Source organism: Cetorhinus maximus, chromosome 23, assembly GCF_964194155.1.
Source record: "Cetorhinus maximus chromosome 23, sCetMax3.hap1.1, whole genome shotgun sequence".
Classification (NCBI taxonomy): Eukaryota; Metazoa; Chordata; class Chondrichthyes; order Lamniformes; family Cetorhinidae; genus Cetorhinus; species Cetorhinus maximus.
This window is the reverse complement of record NC_135901.1, coordinates 42,307,210-42,326,905: the sequence shown is the minus strand read 5'-3', so window position 1 is coordinate 42,326,905 and position 19,696 is coordinate 42,307,210. Positions and strand designations below refer to the sequence as shown.

Below are 19,696 nucleotides of genomic sequence, written 5' to 3'. Positions count from 1 at the left end.
TATTTCCCTTCAGTGCCAATCCAATTTCCTTTTTTAAATTATTGATCATGTCCGCTTCCAGCCCCCTCGCAGGCAGAGAGTTCTAGTTATTACCACTTGATGTGTAAAAAGCTATTCCCTGTATGTATTGTCCATAACCATAAACCTGTGTCCCGTTAAACCTCGTACCATCATCAAATGGAACAAATTTTTCTTTATTCACCTTATCTAAACCTGTCAAAATCTTGTACACCCCTATCAAATCTCCCATCAATTCCTTTGCTTTAAGGGGAACAACTCCAGCTTCTCCACTTAACATTGTAACTGAATTCCCTCTTGCCTCGAACCATTCTGGTAAATCTGCTCTGAATCCTCTCAAGGACCCTCACATTTTTCCTCAAGTGTGGAGACCAGAACTGGATGCAATATTCTTGTTGTGACCTAACAAGAGCTCGATAAATGTTCATCTTATTTTCCCCACTTTTATACACATTGATTCTGTTTATGAAGCTTAAGAACCCATATATTTTGCTAACTGCTCTCTCAATATGTCCTGCCACCTACAAACATCTGTGCGCATTAACCCCCAGGACCCCCTTTCCTTCCACACTTTTTTCAACACTTCCGTTAAGTATATTGCTGAAAATAGACATTTTGTCAAAGCTTTTCGCCTTGCACTCTACAGGACAATCACAAGAATATCAATGTCAGGGGAAGCAACAGTTTTATACTGTATGCGAAGAGTGCTGATTGGTTGGCAGGTGGACTCTGATTGGTACAGGCATTGTCATGGAGAATGCACCAGTTAATGGTGATTGGCAGTTAACTACCAGGCATTGTTTGAAATTTTAAACCAGGCAGCTTGACTCTGATTGCACCGAGCAAGGCCGCAGTTTTCTCCCAGTTACAGACCGGGTTATCGGCCACCATCTTTACTGGGGGGCAATGTGCACGTGCGCGGCTGCCATTTTTGTAGGGCACAATATTTCTAAAAAATTTTCATTAGTGCCAGAATGGGAACAACTTGTCCATCAAACTGTTTCACGCTTTGAGTTGCAATGTCTTATTGATGAGGCAGAACAACGATACATATCAAAGTCAGTGACAATAATTTGTATTTATATTGTGCCTTTAACATAATAAAACTTTCCAAGGCATTTCACAGAAATATTACAAACTAATATTTGACACTGAGCCAATAAAGATATCTTAGGGCAGGTGACCAAAAGCTCGGCCAAAGAGGTAGGTTTTAAGGAGTTTCTTAAAGCAGGAAAGAGAGGTGGAGAGGTTTGAGGAGGAAATTCCAGAGCTAAAGTCCTAGGCTAATGAAAGAATGGTCACAAATGGTGAAGAAATATGTGGGAAAGATAGGAAAATATGTTGTGAAGAGGATATAATGAGGTTGCAGACAGATGTAGATGGGTTGAGTGAGTGGGCAAAAATCCAACAGATGGAGTATAATGTGGGAAATGTGAAGTTGTTCACTTTGACAGGAAGAGAAATAAAAAGCAGAATATCACTTAACTGTACAATGTCTGCAGAATTCCGAGGTGCAGAGGGAGCTAGCTGTCCTGCATGAGTCACAAAAAGTTAGTATTCAGGGACAGCAAGTAACTAAGAAGGCAAATGAAATGCTATCCTTCATTACGAGAAGAGTTGAACATAAAAGTAAGGATATTATTGTTCACTTATAGAGGACATTGGTGAGACCACATCTCGAATATTGTGTGTAGTTTTCGTCTCCTTATTTAAGGAAGGATGTAAATGCACTGGAGGCGGTTCAGAGGGGGCTTATTAGATTGATTCCTGGAATTAGCGGGTTGTTTTATGAAGAAAGGTTGGACAGACTGGGGTTGTTTCCACTGGAGTTTAGAAGAGTGAGGGTGACTTGACTGAAGTAGGTAAGATCCTGAACAGCCTTGACTCGGTGGATGCAGAAATGATGTTTCCTCTTGTGGGTGAGTCCAGAACTAGGGGGCACTGTTTTAAAATTAAGGTGGCCCTTTTTAGACAGATAAAGAGAATTTTGTTCTCTCAGAGGGTTGTGTGACTTTGGACTCTCTGTCTCTAAAGGCAGTGGAATTGGAGTCATTGAATATTTTAAGGCAGAGGTAGATAGATTCTTCTTCAGCAAAGGAATCAAAAATTATTGGAGGTATAAGGGAATGTAGAATTCGAAACACAAGCAGGTTAGCCATGATCATATTCAATGGCAGAGCAGGCTTGAGGGGCTGAATGGCCTACCTCTGCTCCTATTTTGCACGTTTGTATACTGACAAGAGGAATGAAATAAATTTCCAAACTAATGCTATTACTAAGCTTCTTTTTCTCACCTGAACAGATTTGACATTCATCAGTGATACCAAAGAAGAGGTCCACTGCTCTGCCTACAACACCCGGGACCTCTGAGGACATCGCCTGGCTACTCTCAGTTAACCCGTTCTGTAATAGAAGCTCCTCAATCTCTGCTTCTTGTTCCCATGAGATCAGTCTAAGCTCTGCTGTACCATTAAGCAAGGGAGACAGTGTTCCTGTACATGGGGGTAGGTAATTATTCACCTCCACATCAACCAATATCTGAATTCCCATCTTTCTCCATCCAGCCTCCCCACACACCATTGAGTTCAGACTGGACAGAGAGGGTTTAAATGCTTAGGCTGTGACAAGTGCTTTAAAAACCCACATTCACTGCTGGTACACCAGTGCATTCTCTCGAGGTCCACTCCATTCATCTGCCCTCACTGCGGGAAGAGGTTCAGGTGATTGTCCATCCTGCTGCAACACCAGTGAGTTCACACTGGGGACAAGTAATTCACCTTTTCCATGTGTGGGGAGGGATTCACTAATTCATCCAACTTGTTGACACACAAGTAAGTTCACACTGACGGAAGATCTTTTGAATGTCCGAATTGCAAGAAGTGTTATAAATGTTCTGTGGAGTTGATGTGCCATCAGTGTATTCAAATCGACGACAGACAATTCAGATGCTCTCACTGTGGGACTGGGTTCAGGTGATCATGTGAACTCAGTGTCCACTAGCTCATTCACACGGGGGAGAGACCGGTTCCTTGTGTGCGAAGAGATTCACTTAGTCATCCCACTTCACTACAAATCGACTTGTTTACACTGATAAGAAACCTTTCTAAAGTTCTCACTATGAGCAGAGATTTGAAAGCGAATTGGATCTGCTGAAACACAAAACATTCATGCTGGGGAGAGGCTGTTCACCTGCTGTGTGTGTGGGAAGAGATTCACTCAGTCATCTCATTTACTGAGACATGAGCGAGTTCACAAGTGACTCCTGGGTTGGATTCTGCTGTTATTGCTGCTGTCAATTACATCCAGGACTGAACCATGTTCATTCTGACAGGTGAGGTATGCTTCTGCTGATGTTAATAATCACTGTAACTGGGCTGGTGTTTAATATTCCGGATAAATGTGAAAGAAATCGCTTACATTTCAAGCACATTGTTGCAGATTTTTATCTTTCCCACTTGGGTGTTGAACATCACTTGGCTGGTGCTCAGAAAGGACAATCTGGGGGTAGGATCATACAGCAGGGACAGAAATTCAGCTTGGACACAGTCTTTCATGGTCACACTGTAAGGGACAAGCAACACTTTGTTCTTTCTCATCTTTTTTAACTGACAGCAAAGTCCCCATGAGGGTTAAATCTGACGTGTGTAAGAAATGGGTAAGAAATGTGTCCCAGCCACTCTTTTCCATGGTTCAGAGATCTGAGACATGGAACAGAAGCATCCTATACAAATGTGCTTGGAGTCCAGAAGAACAGCAGTGAATGCTGAAAACGTGCTGTCGAACCAGAGATTGGTGTAAAACTGTCATCTGTCTCTGGTTGAAAATGAAACTGCAGGTTTAATTTGAATAGATAAGTTGGTAACCAGGGTTTCACAATGACTCAACGCAGGATCCAGCCATCCAGCTGCACGATTTGTTTCAGAAACTCGCTGCTGTCTTGGTCCTTCAGCCTCGAAGTTACCTTTCTGTTGGTTTCCACAACAATCAATCACCACTCTTCAACATTACACTGTCAGATGGAGTTCAGGGGCTGGGAGAAAGGAAAAAAAATGAGGGCATGAATCTGAGTTGGGAAATAAAATTACCATTTTAAAATAATAAAAGTAATTACTGCAATTAATATATTCATTTTGCGCATGATAGTAAGGAGTGGGAATAAATAATATTCACTACTTTGTGCCCTTTTATTTATCAATTATTGTGACAAGTGATCTTTCCTCTCTTTATTGCATAAATGGCGATTCCTTCTACTCAGAAAGTTCAGCGCGGTTGATGGAGAAACATCAGAAGGGCAGAACAGCACATGCACCGGAAGGCTCCGCCCCCATTGCCATCCTCCGAGCGCGGAGCATGCGCGGTGGGGCTGCAGAAAGTTGGGCAGGGACGGACGCAGCCTCAGTAACGGTGAATAAATATTTATCAACGTCTGGGGATTTCTTCCAATGGCAGGGATTGTACCCAGAATTCCCCGCGGTCGAGAATGTCCCCTATCTTCACAACAGGGGGGCTGTACGCATGCGTTGTGCTCCGAGCATGCGCAGAGTGAGTGCTGAGGATAGGGAGACGCTTGTTTGTCGCTCGGCAGCCGGTCAGAGGCGGCGGCGGCGGGGGGAGAAAGTTCATTTATATTCGGTGGAGGCCGCAAACCCCCAATGGAAACCTGGAGCTCGCGCGTCTGCAGCTCCGGGGCTTTTACCTGGGATATCTGGGAGGGGGCATCGAATGGAGCTTTGTGGGTCGGGTTTAGGAATAAAAAAGGGGCAGCCGCATTGTTAGGTGTTTATTATAGACCCCCAGATAGTCAGCGGGAAATTGAGGAGCAAATAGGTGCACAATTTGCGGAGGTGTGTAAAAACAATAACAACAGGGGAATTATATTAGGTGATTTCAACTTTCCCAATATTAATTGGGATAGACATAGTGTTAATGGCTTAGATGGAGTGGATTTCTTGAAATGTGTACAGAAGAACTTTTGAGGTCAATATGTAGAGGGTCCAACAAGGGACGGTGCATTGCTGGACCTAATTCTGGGGAATGAAGCCAGACAGATGGCTGAGGTGGTGGTGGGGGAGCATTTTAGTGATAGCGACCACAACATGGTACAGTTTAAGCTTGTTATGGACAAATAAATAGACAAGTTGCAAAAAAAATGTTTTAGATTGGGGGAGAGTGGATTTTAGTAAAATAAGGCAGGATCTGGCCAAGGTTGACTGGGAGCAGCTACTTGTTGGGAAATCAGCAGAAGAGCAGTGGGGGCCATTCAAAAAGGAAATAGGGAGGATACAGGCTCAACATGTTCCCTCTAGGGTGATAGGAAGGAGTAACAAGCCCAGAGAACCATGGATGAACAGAGATATTCAGGATACGATGAGAAGGAAAAGAGAGGCTTTTAGCAGGTACAAGAGAAGCAAATCAGTGGAGGCATTAGTGGACAGAAAGTACAGGGTGGAGCTTAATAAAGCAATTAGGAGAGCAAAGAGGGGATATGAGAAAGCTCTGGCTGGTAAAAGTAGGGAAAATCCCAAGATACTCTATAAGTATATCAATGGGAAGAAGATAACCAGGGAAAGAGTAGGGCCCATTAGGGACCAAGTGGGCAACCTATGGGTGGAGCCAGAGAAGATTGGTAGAGTGTTGAATGAATACTTCACATCCGTCTTCACCCAAGAGAATGAGGATGAAGGTATCGAACTCGGGGAGAGACACTGTAAGGTTCTTGAGCAAATTGATCTAGGGAGTGACAAGGTATTGGAGATGTTTGCAGGCTTAAAAGTGGACAAATCTCCAGGTCCGGATGATTTGTGTCCCAGGCTGCTGAGGGAGGCAAGGGAGGAGATCGCAGGGGCTCTGACCCAAATTTTTAATTCCTCTTTGGCCAGGGGGAAGGTGCCAGAGGACTGGAGAACAGCTAATATGGTTCTGCTATTTAAGAAGGGTTGTCGAGATAAGCCAGAGAACTTCAGGCCAGTGAGTCTCACATGAGTGGTAGGGAAACTATTGGAGAAAATTCTGAAGGAGAGAATCTATCTCCTCTTGGAGAGGCAAGGTTTGATCAGAGATAGTCAGCATGGCTTTGTCAGAGGGAGGTCATGCCTAACAAATTTGATTGAATTTTTTGAGGAGGTGACCAGGTGTGTAGATGAGGGTAGTGAAAGTTGATGTAGTTTATATGGATTTCAGCAAAGCCTTTGACAAGGTCCCACATGGGAGACTGATAAAGAAGGCAAATGCACATGGGATACAGGGTAATTTGATAATGTGGATTCAAAATTGGCTTAGCTGTAGGACTTAGAGTGTGATGACAGAAGGATGCTTCAGTGACTGGAGGCCAGTGTCCAGTGGTGTACCACAGGGATCTGTGCTTAGTCCCCTATTATTTGTCATTTATATAAATGACATAGATGACTATATGGGGGGTAGGATTAGTAAATTTGCGGATGTCATAAAGATTGGCCGGGTGGTTAACAGTGAGGTTGAGTGTCTTGGGCTACATGAAGATATAGATGGAATGGGCAGATAAGTAGCAGATGGAATTTAACCCTGAAAAGCGTGAGGTGATACACTTTGGAAGGAGTAATTTGACAAAGAAGTATTCAATGAACGGCATGAAACTAGGTAGTTCTGAGGAACAAAGACCTTGGTGTATGTGTCCATAGATCTCTGAAGGCAGAGGGGCATGTTAGTTGGGTGGTGAGAAAAACATATGGGACACTTGCCTTTATCAATTGAGGCATAGATTCTAAAGGTAGGGAGGTCATGTTGGAGTTGTATAGAACCTTAGCGAGACCACAGCTGGAGTACTATGTGCAGTTCTGGTCGCCACATTACAGGAAGGATGTGATTGCACTGGAGGGTGTGCAGAGGAGATTCGCCAGGATGTTGCCTGGGAAGAAACATTTCAATTATGAAGAGAGGTTGGATAGATTTGTGTTGTTTTCTTTGGAGCGGAGAAGACTGAGGGGCAACCTGATCATGGTGTACAAGATTATGAGGGGCATGGATAGGGTGGATAGGGAGCAACTGTTCCCCTTACTTGAAAGGTCATTCACAAGGGGACATAATTTCAAGGTGAGGGGCAGGTGGTTTAGGGGGGGCGTGAGGAAAAGATTTTTTACCCAGAGGGTGGTGACAGTCTGGAATGCACTGCCTGGGAGCGTGGTGGAGGCGGGTTGCCTCACATCCTTTAAAAAGTACCTGGATGAGCACTTGGCATGTCATAACATTCAAGGCTATGGGCCAAGTGCTGATGAATGGGATTAGGTAGGTAGTTCAGGTGTTTCTCACGTGTTGGTGCAGACTCGATGGGCCAAAGGGCCTCTTCTGCACTGTGATTCTGTGAACATGTAATCGTGTTTATCTAATTTTATTTCCGAACACAGATTCATGGCCTCAATTTGTTTCTTCCTCCCATCTCCTGAACTCTATCTCACAATGTAATGTTGGTGAGTGATTGTTGATGGTTCCGGAAACCAAAAGGAAGTGAGATCAGAGGTCAGAGGACCAAGAGAGCAGCGAGTTCTGTAACAAATCTCAGGGCATGAGGGCTGAACCTGAGTTGACCTGTCAAGTGAGTCTGTGGTAAACCTTGGTTACCAATTTATCTTTTCAACTTAAAACTGCCTTTTCACTTTCAGTCAGGAACAGATCACAGTTTTACACAAATTTCTGACTTGACAGCTCATTTCCAGCATTCACCGTTGTTCTTCCTGACCCTAAACACAGTTGGAAAGGAGCCTTCTGATCCGTGTCTAGGAGCTCTGAATCATGGAAGAGAGAGACTGGGACACATTTCTTACACACCTCAGGATTAACCCACACGGGACTTTGCTGTCGGTGAAGAGAGATGAGAAAGACCAAAGTGCCGTTTGTCCCTCTCAGTGTGACCCTGAAGGACTGTGTCCAGGTTGAAGTTCTGTTCCTACTGTATGATCCATGACCCAGATTGTCCTTTCTGAGCTCCAACCAGGTGATGTTAAACACCCAGGTGGGAAAGACAGAAATCTACAACAATGTGTTAAACGAAAGCTGATTTGTTTGACATATTTCCAGAATATCAAACTCCAGGCCAGTCACAGGGGTTAATAACATCAGCAGAATTCAGTCCTGGATGTAACAGCAGCAACAACAGTAGAATCCAACCTCAGCAGTCACTCATGTGCCAGCAGCTGAGACGACTGAGTGAATCTCTTCCCACACACAGAGCAGGTGAACAGCCTCTCCCCAGTGTGAATGTGTTTGTGTGTCAGCAGATACATTTTGCTTTGAAAGCTCTGAGAAATGGCCAGAAGTTTGAAAATATTCCTTATTAGTGTGAAGAAGTTGACGTGTATTGAGGTGGGATAACTCTTCTCACATACACGGAGCAGGTGTATGGTCTCTCCCTGGTGTCAGTGCACTGGTGGACCCTGAGTTCACATGATCGCCTGAACCCAGTCTCACAGCGAGAAATCACGAGCGGTCTCTTGTCACTGTTGATGGAACATCAGCTCCACGGATCTTTTATAACACTTCCTGCGATCCAGGCATTTAAAATATCTTCCATTGGTGTGAAATCACTGATGTGCCAACAGGTTAGATGAATTAGTGAATCCCTCCCCACACATAGAGCATGTGAATGACCTCTTCTCAGTGTGAACTCTCTGGTGTTGCAGCAGGATGGACAATCACCTGAACCTCATCCTGCAGTGAGAGCAGATAAATGGAGTGGAACCGGAGAGAATGCACTGGTGAACCATCAGTGAATGCGGGCTTTTAAAGTTCTTGGTACAATCTAAGCATTTGAACCCTTTCTCTCTTCAGTATGAACTAACTCATATGTGTGTTTGTGCGCGTGTGTGGCGGCTGCATGGACAAAGCTGTGAGTTAGGACTCAGACAAAGGGGAAGTTTGACCCTGTGGGCTAGTGGAAGGGAGGGAAGCAGCAGAGGCAGCTGATCAGATTGTCTCAATCTTAGTGAAAAAGAAGCTCCATGAGTTTCTCACACTTGTTGTTGGGGGTGAGGATGGAGGAAACAAGGGAGAGGGAGAGCCCTTCAAAAGAAATGAACTTGTCTTTGAGATAAAAAAAGACTTGCCACAATGTGTATAACACAAAGCTGATTTATGTGATTTTAATAATTGTAGTGAATATAATTCATATGTTTTGGAATATAACTTTTAGTTTCAGGAATTAAAGTTTCAAATGTAAATAAATGGGGGCATCAGGTTAAGAAACTGGTGAACACAAAACTGGTGCCAATGCGGCTGAAGATGTGGGTAATGGAGAGGAACTGGCTTGTGTTAGAGATATTAAAAGACTCAACTCGATCTGTTTAACACAACCTGATTTATTTGACTTTCATCCAGAATACTTATAACTGGGCTGGGGTTTATTAACATCAGCACAAACAGACCCCAATGAGCTTCAGTCCTGGATGTGATTAACAGCAAAATCCAATCACTGTAGTCACTTGTGAACTCGCTGGTGTCTCAGCAGGTTAGATGAGTTAATGAATCCCTTCCCACACTTGGAGCAGGTGAACGGCCTCTCCCCGGTGTGAACTCGCTGGTGTACAATGAGTTGAGATGGCCACCTGAACCCAGTCCCACAGTGAGAACACCTGAACGGTCTCTCGTCAGTGTGAACACGTTGATGGGACATCAGGTCCCCAGAACATTTATAGCACTTCCTGCAGTCTGGGCATTTAAAAGGTCTCTTGTCAGTGTGAACTCGCTGGTGTGACTGCAGGTGGGTTGAGGTAGCGAATCCTTTCCCACAGTTTGTGCAGGTGAACGGCCTCTCACCTGTGTGAACTCGCTGGTGTCTCAGCCAATGGGATGAGGTAATGAATCGTTTCCCACACTTTGAGCAGGTGAACGGCCTCTCCCCAGTGTGAGTGCTCTGGTGTTCAGTGAGGTGCACTGGCCTCCTGAACCCAGCCCCACACTTAGAGCACCTGAATGGCCTCTCATCAGTGTGAACCCGTTGATGACGAATCAGCTCCCCGGAACTTTTATAGCACGTCCCACAGTCTGGACATTTAAATGGTCTCTCGTCAGAGTGAACTCGCTGATGTGTCCGCAGGTTCGATGACTGAGTGAATCCCTTTCCACATTCAGAGCAGGTGAATGGCCTTTCCCCAGTGTGAGTTCTATGGTGTCTTTGTAAGTTGGATGACCTAGTGAATCCTTTCCCACATACAGAGCAGGTGAATGGTTTCTCTGCAGTGTGGCTGCGCTGTTGAGTTTCCAGCTTAGACAGGAAATTGCATTCTTTCCCACAATCCCCACATTTACACGATATCTCCCCATTGTGACTGCGCTTGTGTCTCAACAGACCAGATAATCGGCTGAAGCCTCGTCCACACACAGAACAGATGTGCGGTTTCTCCCCGCTGTGAACGGTGCTTTTTCCTTCCATGTTCAAAATCCGATGTTATTCAGGTTACGATAAATTGGGCAACTCTGTGAGATCTTGGTGTGGTGTTTGGTTTCAGTTTCCCAACTGTAAATCCTCTCCTTCTAATCCCCTGTGAAATTGATTCAAAACAGAAAAAAAAGGGAGTGAGAGAGAACCCACAAAAACACAAAGGCAGGTTGTGAAATTGAGCTGAATGAAACTGGTAACCTGTGGGGCCGGCACTGGGAAAATTGACCATCAAAGCTGCTGGACCCAGCTCGTTCACTAATGCACATCAGGACAGGGAACCTGCCAACTGGCCAGAACCAATACAAAAGTCCAGCATCTATCAGATGAAAGAGAGAGGGAGATGAGAGAGGCAAAGGGTGAAGGAGAAGGATTTTATATGTCTACAACTCGACCAGAACTTTGACAGAATCTCCCAATCCCTCAAACTCCACTAGCTAGAAGGACCAGGGTAGCAGGTGTATGTGAACACCATCACCTCCAAGTTCCCCTCCAAGTCACACATAGACATGACTGTCTGACATCTGGTCCTGGATGAACACAAATTTCCTCCATTTAAATATTGGGAAGACTTAAGTCATTGTCTTCAGTCCTGTTAGGATATAGAGTTAGTTTAATTATGTTATCTTTATTTTTGTAGGCATTAGGAATGAGTCTTAGCTTTAAAGTTTAGGTTTGTTTTGTTTTTCTGTATCTGTGTGTTAAGAAAGATCAAATGTTTTAGTTTCATCTTAAAAGGCTGTTGCATTTCTAATGAGACGTTTACAATCTATATAAAGTAAAAGTTAATAAGCAAGAGGAGAAACAACATTGCTGTTGCCTAGCACCTGGGGTGGGGGGAGGGAGGCGGGGGTGTACAGATACATAGGTTCCTCCCTCAGACACACACACAGAAGAAAGGCAGCAGTTTTATTTGGAACCTGTTGGAGTTCAGCTGGTTTTGAAGTTGCTGCCAGCGAGACTGGAGCAAAGTGGACAGATAGAAGTTCCAAACTGAAGAAAACCCCTAAAAATCCAGGAGAATGGAAGAGGGGGGAAGTCCAAAGAAGATCTTCTGGACAAAGGAAGGACAGGAACCTGGGAAAACATCCTGTTAAGTGAAGTTAAGAGTGAGGGGCAGAGAGAAAGTCTCCAAGCTTCAGTTTTTAAGTGAGGAAAGTTTGCAAGAAGCAAGAAGGTTTAAAGAGCCAACTGAAGGTCTGTATCTTTGCTATGGGCATGTGAAGCAGTGGTGTACTGTTGATGGCTGAGTTGGTGAGAGAGAGTGCATGGAAGACAACTCGAATGAATATGGTTACCCAGGGAAGAAGAACATCAGAAGGAGAGTTCGAAACCCTGGAGGTGAACCCTTGTGGAAGGTGTCTGAGAGAAAAGGTCAGTTTGGGAGAAGATTCCAAGGCAAGGTTTTGGAAAGTGGAGAGTGGAAACTCTCGTGTGAAGGACAGAATTCAGTGAAACTGGTTGCCTCACGGTGAGACAAGCGTCTGGGGGAAGTTGAGGAGAGATCCATAGCATCTGGTTGAGGTGACATCTGTCATTTGAGGTCAGAGTGTGGTGTGTCTGACTACACGGTGCTATAGGTTTATATGGACTAGGTATTTACTGTGTACATTAAAGTATAAGATAGCTTTTGTGACTTGAGTTATCCTTAAAAATCTGTATACATCTGTAAAGGTAAAGGTGTGAGTGAAGGAACATTGCCTACCTTGGCTCATCTACTGCTGAAACTCATCCATTCCTTTGTTCCCTCTAAACCGGACTATTCCTAGCTGCCCACATAAAGATGGAGTGATTTAAAACTTTGCTTCCCGTGGCCTTACTCACACTAATTCTCGTTCATCCAACACCCCTGTGCTCACTGAGCTACATAGGCTCCTGGTTAAGCAGAACCTGAAATGTTTAAATTCTCATCCTTGTTTTCAAATCCATCAAGGACCTCGCCCCTCACTATTTCAATAATATCCTACATCGCTCCAAGATATCTGTGGTCATCCGATTCTGGCCTATTGAGCATCCCTGATTTTAATTGACCCACCATTGGTGACCGTGCCTTCAGCTGCCCAGGCCAGAAGCTCTGGAATTCACTCCTTAGACCTCTCTGCCTCTCTCTCATCCTTTAAGACTCTCCATAAAACCATCCCTTTGACCAAACTTCTGATCATCTGCCCTGACGTCTCCTTATGTGCCTCAGTGTCAATTATTGGAATGTAATATTCCTGTGAAATACTTTGGAATATTTTATAATATCCAGCGTGCTATATAAATACAACTTGTTGTTGTTGGTTTGGACATATATCATCACTGAGTGAAAATTATGTAACTCTTACCAAACAGCACCTTAACCACAGTGGCTGCAGCTGTTCAGGAAGATGGCCCACCAACATCTGACCAACAGACAACTGGGAATTTACAACATTTGCTCGTCTTGTTACCCAAATACCAAGAATGGAGTTAACAAAAAAAATCTCGGATCAAAAGGCACCATAGAAATATTTGTTACTAAGAGAATGTTCTTAAATGAATTGATAGTGTCTGTTTAGCAACCGAATCTCCCCCAGAATCTACCTCCCTTGACAGTCTCACGTTGGAAATTGACTTTGTTCCAAAATCCTCGGGGTGAAATACATTCCAGCCCAAACTGATGCAACAAATAAAGACCCCCATCCAACACCCACCAAATTCAAACCGGCTCCGAATTGGTCTGTCTGCGTTTTTGGCTCGGTTCTAAAAAATCAATAAAATGAAAGCAAAACTCTCCAAGGCTGGGTCTGAAATTAAGAGATAAAATACTTTAAATACCTAGCAGGTCAGGCGGCATTACCCGATTAAGAAACAGATTAAGATTGGCCTTCGGATTGCATGAAAACTCTCAGCGACAGCAGCTGAGTAATGGCGGCCAGCATTCCCACAATGCCATGCGCCCCAGAAAACGCTCTATCGAAAAGTTGTTAATTTTCTTATTGAAGATCAGTTGTCGCAATGTGCAGGTGGCAACAATGGCGCAGAGAGAGTTAAGGAGGTGAAGAACTGCAGACATAAACAGGAAGACAACAGATTTGCAGACTTCACGGATAAATTGAAAATTAGATTCAAAACAGTGGAGCTAATGCGGGTTGTGTCCCTGCTGATGGAGATAGACCGTATTCGAACCCGCGGAACATCCTGGGTAGGATCAGCCGCCATTATTACAGATAAAAGCAAAAAACTGTGGATGCTGGAAATCCAAAACAAAAATAAAAATACCTGGAAAAACTCAGCAGGTCTGGCAGCATCTGCGGAGAGGAACACAGTTAACGTTTTGAGTCCGTATGACTCTTCAACAGAACTAAGTAAAAATAGAAAAGAGGTGAAATATAAGCTGGTTTAAGGCGGGGGGGGGGGGGCGGCGGGGGGGACAGGTAGAGCTGGATAGTGGGCCAGTGATAGGTGGAGATTGCCGCAAAATGTCATAGACAAAAGTCAAAGAGGTGTTGAAGGTTGTGATATTATCTAAGGAATGTGCTAATTAAGGGTAGAAAGCAGGACAAGCATGGTACAGATAGCCCTAGTGGGGGTGGGTTGGGGTGAAGGGAAGGGATCGAAATAGGCTAAAAGGTAGAGATAAAACAATGAATGGAAATACATTTAAAAATAATGGAAATAGTTGGGAAAAGAAAAATCTATATAAATTATTGGAAAAAAAGGGGGATCGGAAAGGGGGTGGGAATGGAGGAGAGAGTTCATGATCTAAAATTGTTGAACTCAATATTCCGTCCAGAAGGCTGTAAAGTGCCTAGTCGGAAGATGAGGTGTTGTTCCTCCAGTTTGCATTGAGCTTCACTGGAACAATGCAGCAGGCCAAGGACAGACATGTGGGCATGAGCAGGGTGGTGTGTTGAAATGGCAAGCAACAGGGAGGTCTGGGTCATGCTTGTGGACAGACTGAAGGTGTTTGGCAAAGCGTACACCCAGTCTGTGTTTGGTTTCTCCAATGTAGAGGAAACCGCATTGGGAGCAGGGAAGTGCAAGTGAAATGCTGCTTCACTTGAAAGGAGTGTTTGGGCCTTTGGACGGTGAGGAGGGGGAAGTAAAGGGGCAGGTGTTGTTTTATCTCTACCTTTTAGCCTATTTCGATCCCTTCCCCCCACCACACCCCACCCCCACTAGGGCTATCTGTCCCTTGCTCGTCCTGCTTTCTACCCTTAATGTCCCCATGATCACATTTCTTAGCTAATATCACCACCCTCAACACCTTTGTCCATTTGTCTATGACATCTTTTGGCAATCTCCACCTATCACTGGCCCTGTATCCAGCTCTAGCTGTCCCACGCACCCCCCTTAAACCAGCTGATATTTCACCTCTTGACTATTTTTCCTTAGTTCTGATGAAGACTCATTCAGACTCAAAACGTTAACTGTATTCCTCTCTGCAGATGCTGTCAGACCTGCTGAGTTTTTCCAGGTATTTTTGTTTTTGTTCTAGATTTCCAGCATCCGCAGTATTTTGCTTTTATCTTGGAAATCCACATTCTCTCCTCCTGCTACTTGGACCAGGATAGCCGCGCATGCGCCCTGCTGCACATTGTCCCCTATAAAGATGGCGGCCGTTACCCCGAGCCACGCGAAGGGAGAAATCCAGAATTCTGCGGCCCGTTTTCTGCAAACACAAGACCGGAACCTTGTTATTTGGGGTCTGCGGCCTGCACTGTGTTTTTATGAAGCCTCCCTGCCCACTCCGCTGGCTCCATTCCTCCTCACACACTCACTAACTCTGTTCGTTTCCTCCACTCGAAATTGTCTCACTCTCTCTGAGCACCTTCGGCCACAGACCAGTACTACGCATGCTCATGTATCTGGACGGAAGGCGCATGCGCATTGCGCTCACACTCTGATGCGCATGTACAGGGAGCTGCTAAAGTGAGGATAGGGCACATTCTGCTCCCATTTGAATGCTGGGTAGTTGCGCCGCCACTGAAAAGCCAGTTTTATGAACTGAAAATTGTGTTTTGTGACCCGATGACGATTGAAGCCCAGAGCCAAGATATAACATCATGAAGTCAATTGATGTGACAAACAAAGTGCACACGCCCTCTGCCATAGTTCTGTCCTGGGTGTAAATAACTGCAGAATGACTCCCTATAGTTAGAGGTGAACTCACTGGAGTTTCAGCAGGCGATGTGAACAAATGATTTTTCTTTCCATACACAGAACATTTAAACTCTGTCTTGTCAGTAACATCCGAACAAGGAGCAGGAGTAAGCAATTCGGCCCCTCGAGCCTGATCCATCATTTAATAAGACCATGGCTGATCTGATAGTAAATGCAGATCTGCATCTAATAACCTATCACCTCTTTGCTTATGATGAATCCATCCACCTCTGCCTTAAAAGTATTCAAAGACTCTGCTTTCACCACCTTTTCAGGAAGAGAGTTCCAAAGACTCACCATCCTTTGAGAGAAAATAACTCAGCCTCACCTCTGTTTAAATAGGCGACCTCTTATTTTTAAAAAGTCAGAGAATGACTAGATTTCTGCACGGGGCCAGTGGAAAGTACAGTTAACATGATTGCCAAGGAGTGAGGAAGTGAATTTGCAATTCAAGAGCACCTTGTTTGTACATTTTCCAGATTAAAATTCAGTTGAATTTATTGTTCTCCATCATAAGCGTATTCAAGATGGAAATCCATTAATATTTGGACTTTCAGCGAATCAATGGATATGGAACGGGAGGGGGGTGGGGGAGGGGAAGTAGAGTAGAGGTGGAAGATCATTCAATGTTGGAGCAGGCTCAAGGGGACGGACTGTCTACCCCTGCTCTTATTTCTGGTGTTCTTTTGATCAACACTGTGAATCATTTCCAATCAAGCACGGCCGATTCAGCACCCACCCTTTCACCTCCTCCCTACCAACATTCCATGTCCCCAAACACACTTTCCAGGTGGCAAAGTGATTTTCTTGTACTTCTTGGTATCTAGTGATACGTACTCACTGCTCACGATGTGACCTACTCTACACTGTGGAGACCAAATACCGATTGGGTGACTGCTCTATGGATCCTGAGCTTCAAGCCATTTACCAGTTACATTCTCCACCCACTCCCTATCTGACCTCTCTGTCCTCAGCCTCCTGCATTATTCCAATGAATCTTAATGGAAGCTGGAGGAACAGCAGCTCATCTTTGATTAGAGACTTTACAACCTTCCAGGCTCAACATTCATTTCAACAATTTCAGATCATAACTACCACTCCCATTTTTTTCATACAGTAGGTGCTGGTGATGATTCTGCTGTCACCATTTGTACTTCCTCTGGGCCTATTTTTTGTTTCTCCTCTTGTCCCATTAGTCGATTTCCTTGTCTCTGATGTTGCCTTGCATTATCCTCCCGTTTGTCATTTAATCGCTCCAGCCTTCCATCCTATCACAAGACCGTTTGTTCTTTCCCCCTCTCGCTCTCTCTTTTTACTGACTCTGTATTTGTTTGTAAACTATAGAATCTCTAAATTCTTCCAGTTTGGTTAAAATGTCACCAGCCTGAAACATTCACTCTGTTTCTATCTCCATAGAAGCTGTTGCCCTGCTGAGTGTTTCCAATGTTTTCTGTTTTGAGGTCGGATTTCCAGTATCTGCAGTATCTTCTTTTTGGATCACAGTGGATCAGTTTTCTGAATTATCGTTCCCTGTTTAGAGGTGAAGAAGGAGCTTTTGAAGAATGAGACAATAACTGTCCCCCTGTTCGACATGAAACTAAACTCACTGTTAATTCCTCCTCCGTAACAATTGTAAACACAAAGCTTCCAGCTGGGATTGAACCGGGGACTTTCTCATGTAAAGTAAAGGTGATAATCAGTGCACTAGGGAAATGAGTGTGAATCCCCCCCGGACAGAGGGGAACTGACCATCCATCTCTAGCTCTAATTCCCAAACAGAAAATGCTGCCAAGAATCAGCAAGTCAGGCTGAGTCTGCGGCCGCTCTCACCATTTGAAACCGTCACAATGCCCGGCTGATTGAAGGAAGCTCCGGACCAATAGAAAGAGCCGGAGGACCGAACGGGAGCGGCTGGTCCTCCAACCAATCGGAGTGAATGAGGGGCGGGGCCGGGCTGGGAGTGAAGCATGCGCAGTATGAGTAATGGCGATTGAGAGATGGATCTTTCTGTGAACCACAATCTGTGAGTGGGTGAATGGCGGGGCGGAGGGAGCGATGGGTCCGCCAGGTGGGCGGAGAGTCTTCGCAAATATGTTGTATAAGCAGCAAACCCCGAGAATGATGACAGGGAGACCGTCACCTGTTTGTAGCGAGCGAGGCCGCAGCTTTTTCACAGTTACCGACGCGGGGCACATGGTCGCCATCTTTGTTGGACACAATGTACATCAGGGCGCATGCGCGGCCGCCATCTTTGTAGGGGGCAATGTTTTTGGAATCTTTTCAATGATGACACAATGGGAACAACTTGTCCATCAAACTGCTTCACGCTTTGAGTTACAATGTCTTATTGTTGAGGCGGAACAACGGTATATGTCCAAGTCAGTAACAATAATTTACAATGTGCCTGTAACATAATAAAACTTCACAAGGCATTTCACAGAAATGTTGACACTGAGCCACATAAGGAGATATTAGGGCAGGTGACCAAAGGCTTGGTCAGAGAGGTAGGTTTTAAGGAGTATCTTAAAGGGGAGAAAGTGAGGTGGAGAAGTTTAAAGAAGAAATTCCAGAGCTTGAGGCCTAGACAAATGAAAGAACGGTCACCAATGGTGGAGCGATTAAAATCAGGTATGTTCAAGAGGCTGGAATTAGATAAGTGTCGATATCTCGGAGGAGTGTGTGGCTGGAGGGGGTTACAGAGATAGAGATGATTACAGCCATGGAGGAAAACAAGGATGAGAATTCGAAAAGGTGCTTCTAAAACAGGGATCTTTGTAGGTCAGTGAGCACAGAGGTGATTGGTGAACAAGACTTGGTGCAAGTAAGCACATGGGCAGCAGAGTTTTGGATGACTTGAAGATTACAGGCAGATTGAATGTAGGAGGCCAGCCGGCCAGGAGTGCATTAGGATAGTAAAGTCTAGAGGTAACAAAGAAATGGATGAGAGTTTGAGCAGCAGATGAGCTGATACTGGGGTGGAGTCAGCAGATGTTACTGAGGTGGAAATAGGTGGTCTTGGTGATGATGTGGATATGTAGCTGGAAGCTCATCTTGGGGTGAAATATTTCACCATGGTTGTGAACAGTCTGGTTCAGTCTCAGACAGTTGTCAGGGAGAGGGATGGAGTCAGTGGATCGGGAGTGGAGTTTGTAGTGGGGACTGAAGACAATGGCTTCAGTCTTCCCAACATTTAACTGCAGGAAATTACTGTTCATCCAGTACTGGATGTCAGACAAGTCAGGACGGTATGTGACTTGGAGAGCAACTTGGAGGTGATGGTGTTCACATACACCTGCTACCCTGGTCCTGCTCAGGGGTAGAGGTTGAAGGTTTGGGAGATTCTGTCAATGCTCTGGTTGTGTTGCAGATGTTTGAAATGTTTCCCCTTCCATCTTTCTCTCTCTCTCTCTCTGTGTATCTCTTTTTTTATTCGTTTAGGAGGGAACGATGGATCCTGCAGTGGGATGGATGTGGGCTTCACTGGCTGGGCCAGCATTTCTTGCCCATCCCCAGTTGCACTTGAGAAGCTGTTGGTGAGCTGCCTTCTTGAACCACTGCAGTCCATGTGGTGTAGGTACACCCACAGTGCACTTAGGAAGGGAGTTCCAGGATTTTGGCCCAGCAACAGTAAAGGAATGGTGATATGTCTCCAAGTCAGGGTGGTGAGTGAATTGGAGGGGAATTTCCAGGCGGTGGTGTTCCCATCTATCTGCTGCTCTTGTCCTTCTAGATGGTAGTGGTCGTGGGTGTGAAAGTTGCTGTCTAAGGAGCTTCGTTGAATTCCTGCAGTGCATCTAGCAGATGGTACACACTTCTGCTACTGTGCGAAGGTGGTAGAGGGAGTGAATGTTTGTGGATGTGGTGCCAATCAAGCAGGCTGCTTTGTCTGGAATGATGTCAAGCTTCTTGAGTGTTGTGGGAACTGCACTCATTCAGGCAAGTGGAGAATATTCCAACACACTCCTGACTTGTACCTTGAGGATGGTGGACAGGCTTTGGGGAGTCAGGAGGTGAGTTGCTCATCGCGTGATTCCTAGCCTCTGATCTGCTCTTGTAGCCACAGTATTTATATGGCTAGTCCAGTTCAGTTTCTGGTCAATGGTAACCCCCAGGATGTTGATAGTCGGGGATTCAGTGATGGTAATG

At 44.9% G+C, this 19,696-nt stretch overlaps 2 protein-coding genes across 2 annotated transcripts in view; both read right to left on the bottom strand.

Moving 5' to 3' along the window:
• LOC144698012 (uncharacterized) overlaps positions 1-15,216 on the bottom strand; it is a 621,009-nt gene extending 605,793 nt beyond the window's left edge. Inside the window, exon 1 of the mRNA XM_078569956.1 lies at positions 15,068-15,216. The gene's annotated coding sequence lies outside the window, so the exon portion shown is untranslated. The remainder of the gene's footprint in view (positions 1-15,067) is intronic.
• Positions 9,327-10,417, bottom strand: LOC144698003 (uncharacterized). The gene has a single exon (XM_078569949.1). The coding sequence runs from the start codon at positions 10,415-10,417 to the stop codon at positions 9,464-9,466; it is 954 nt and encodes a 317-aa protein (XP_078426075.1). The 3' UTR covers positions 9,327-9,463.
• Positions 15,217-19,696: the final 4,480 nt, after the last annotated feature.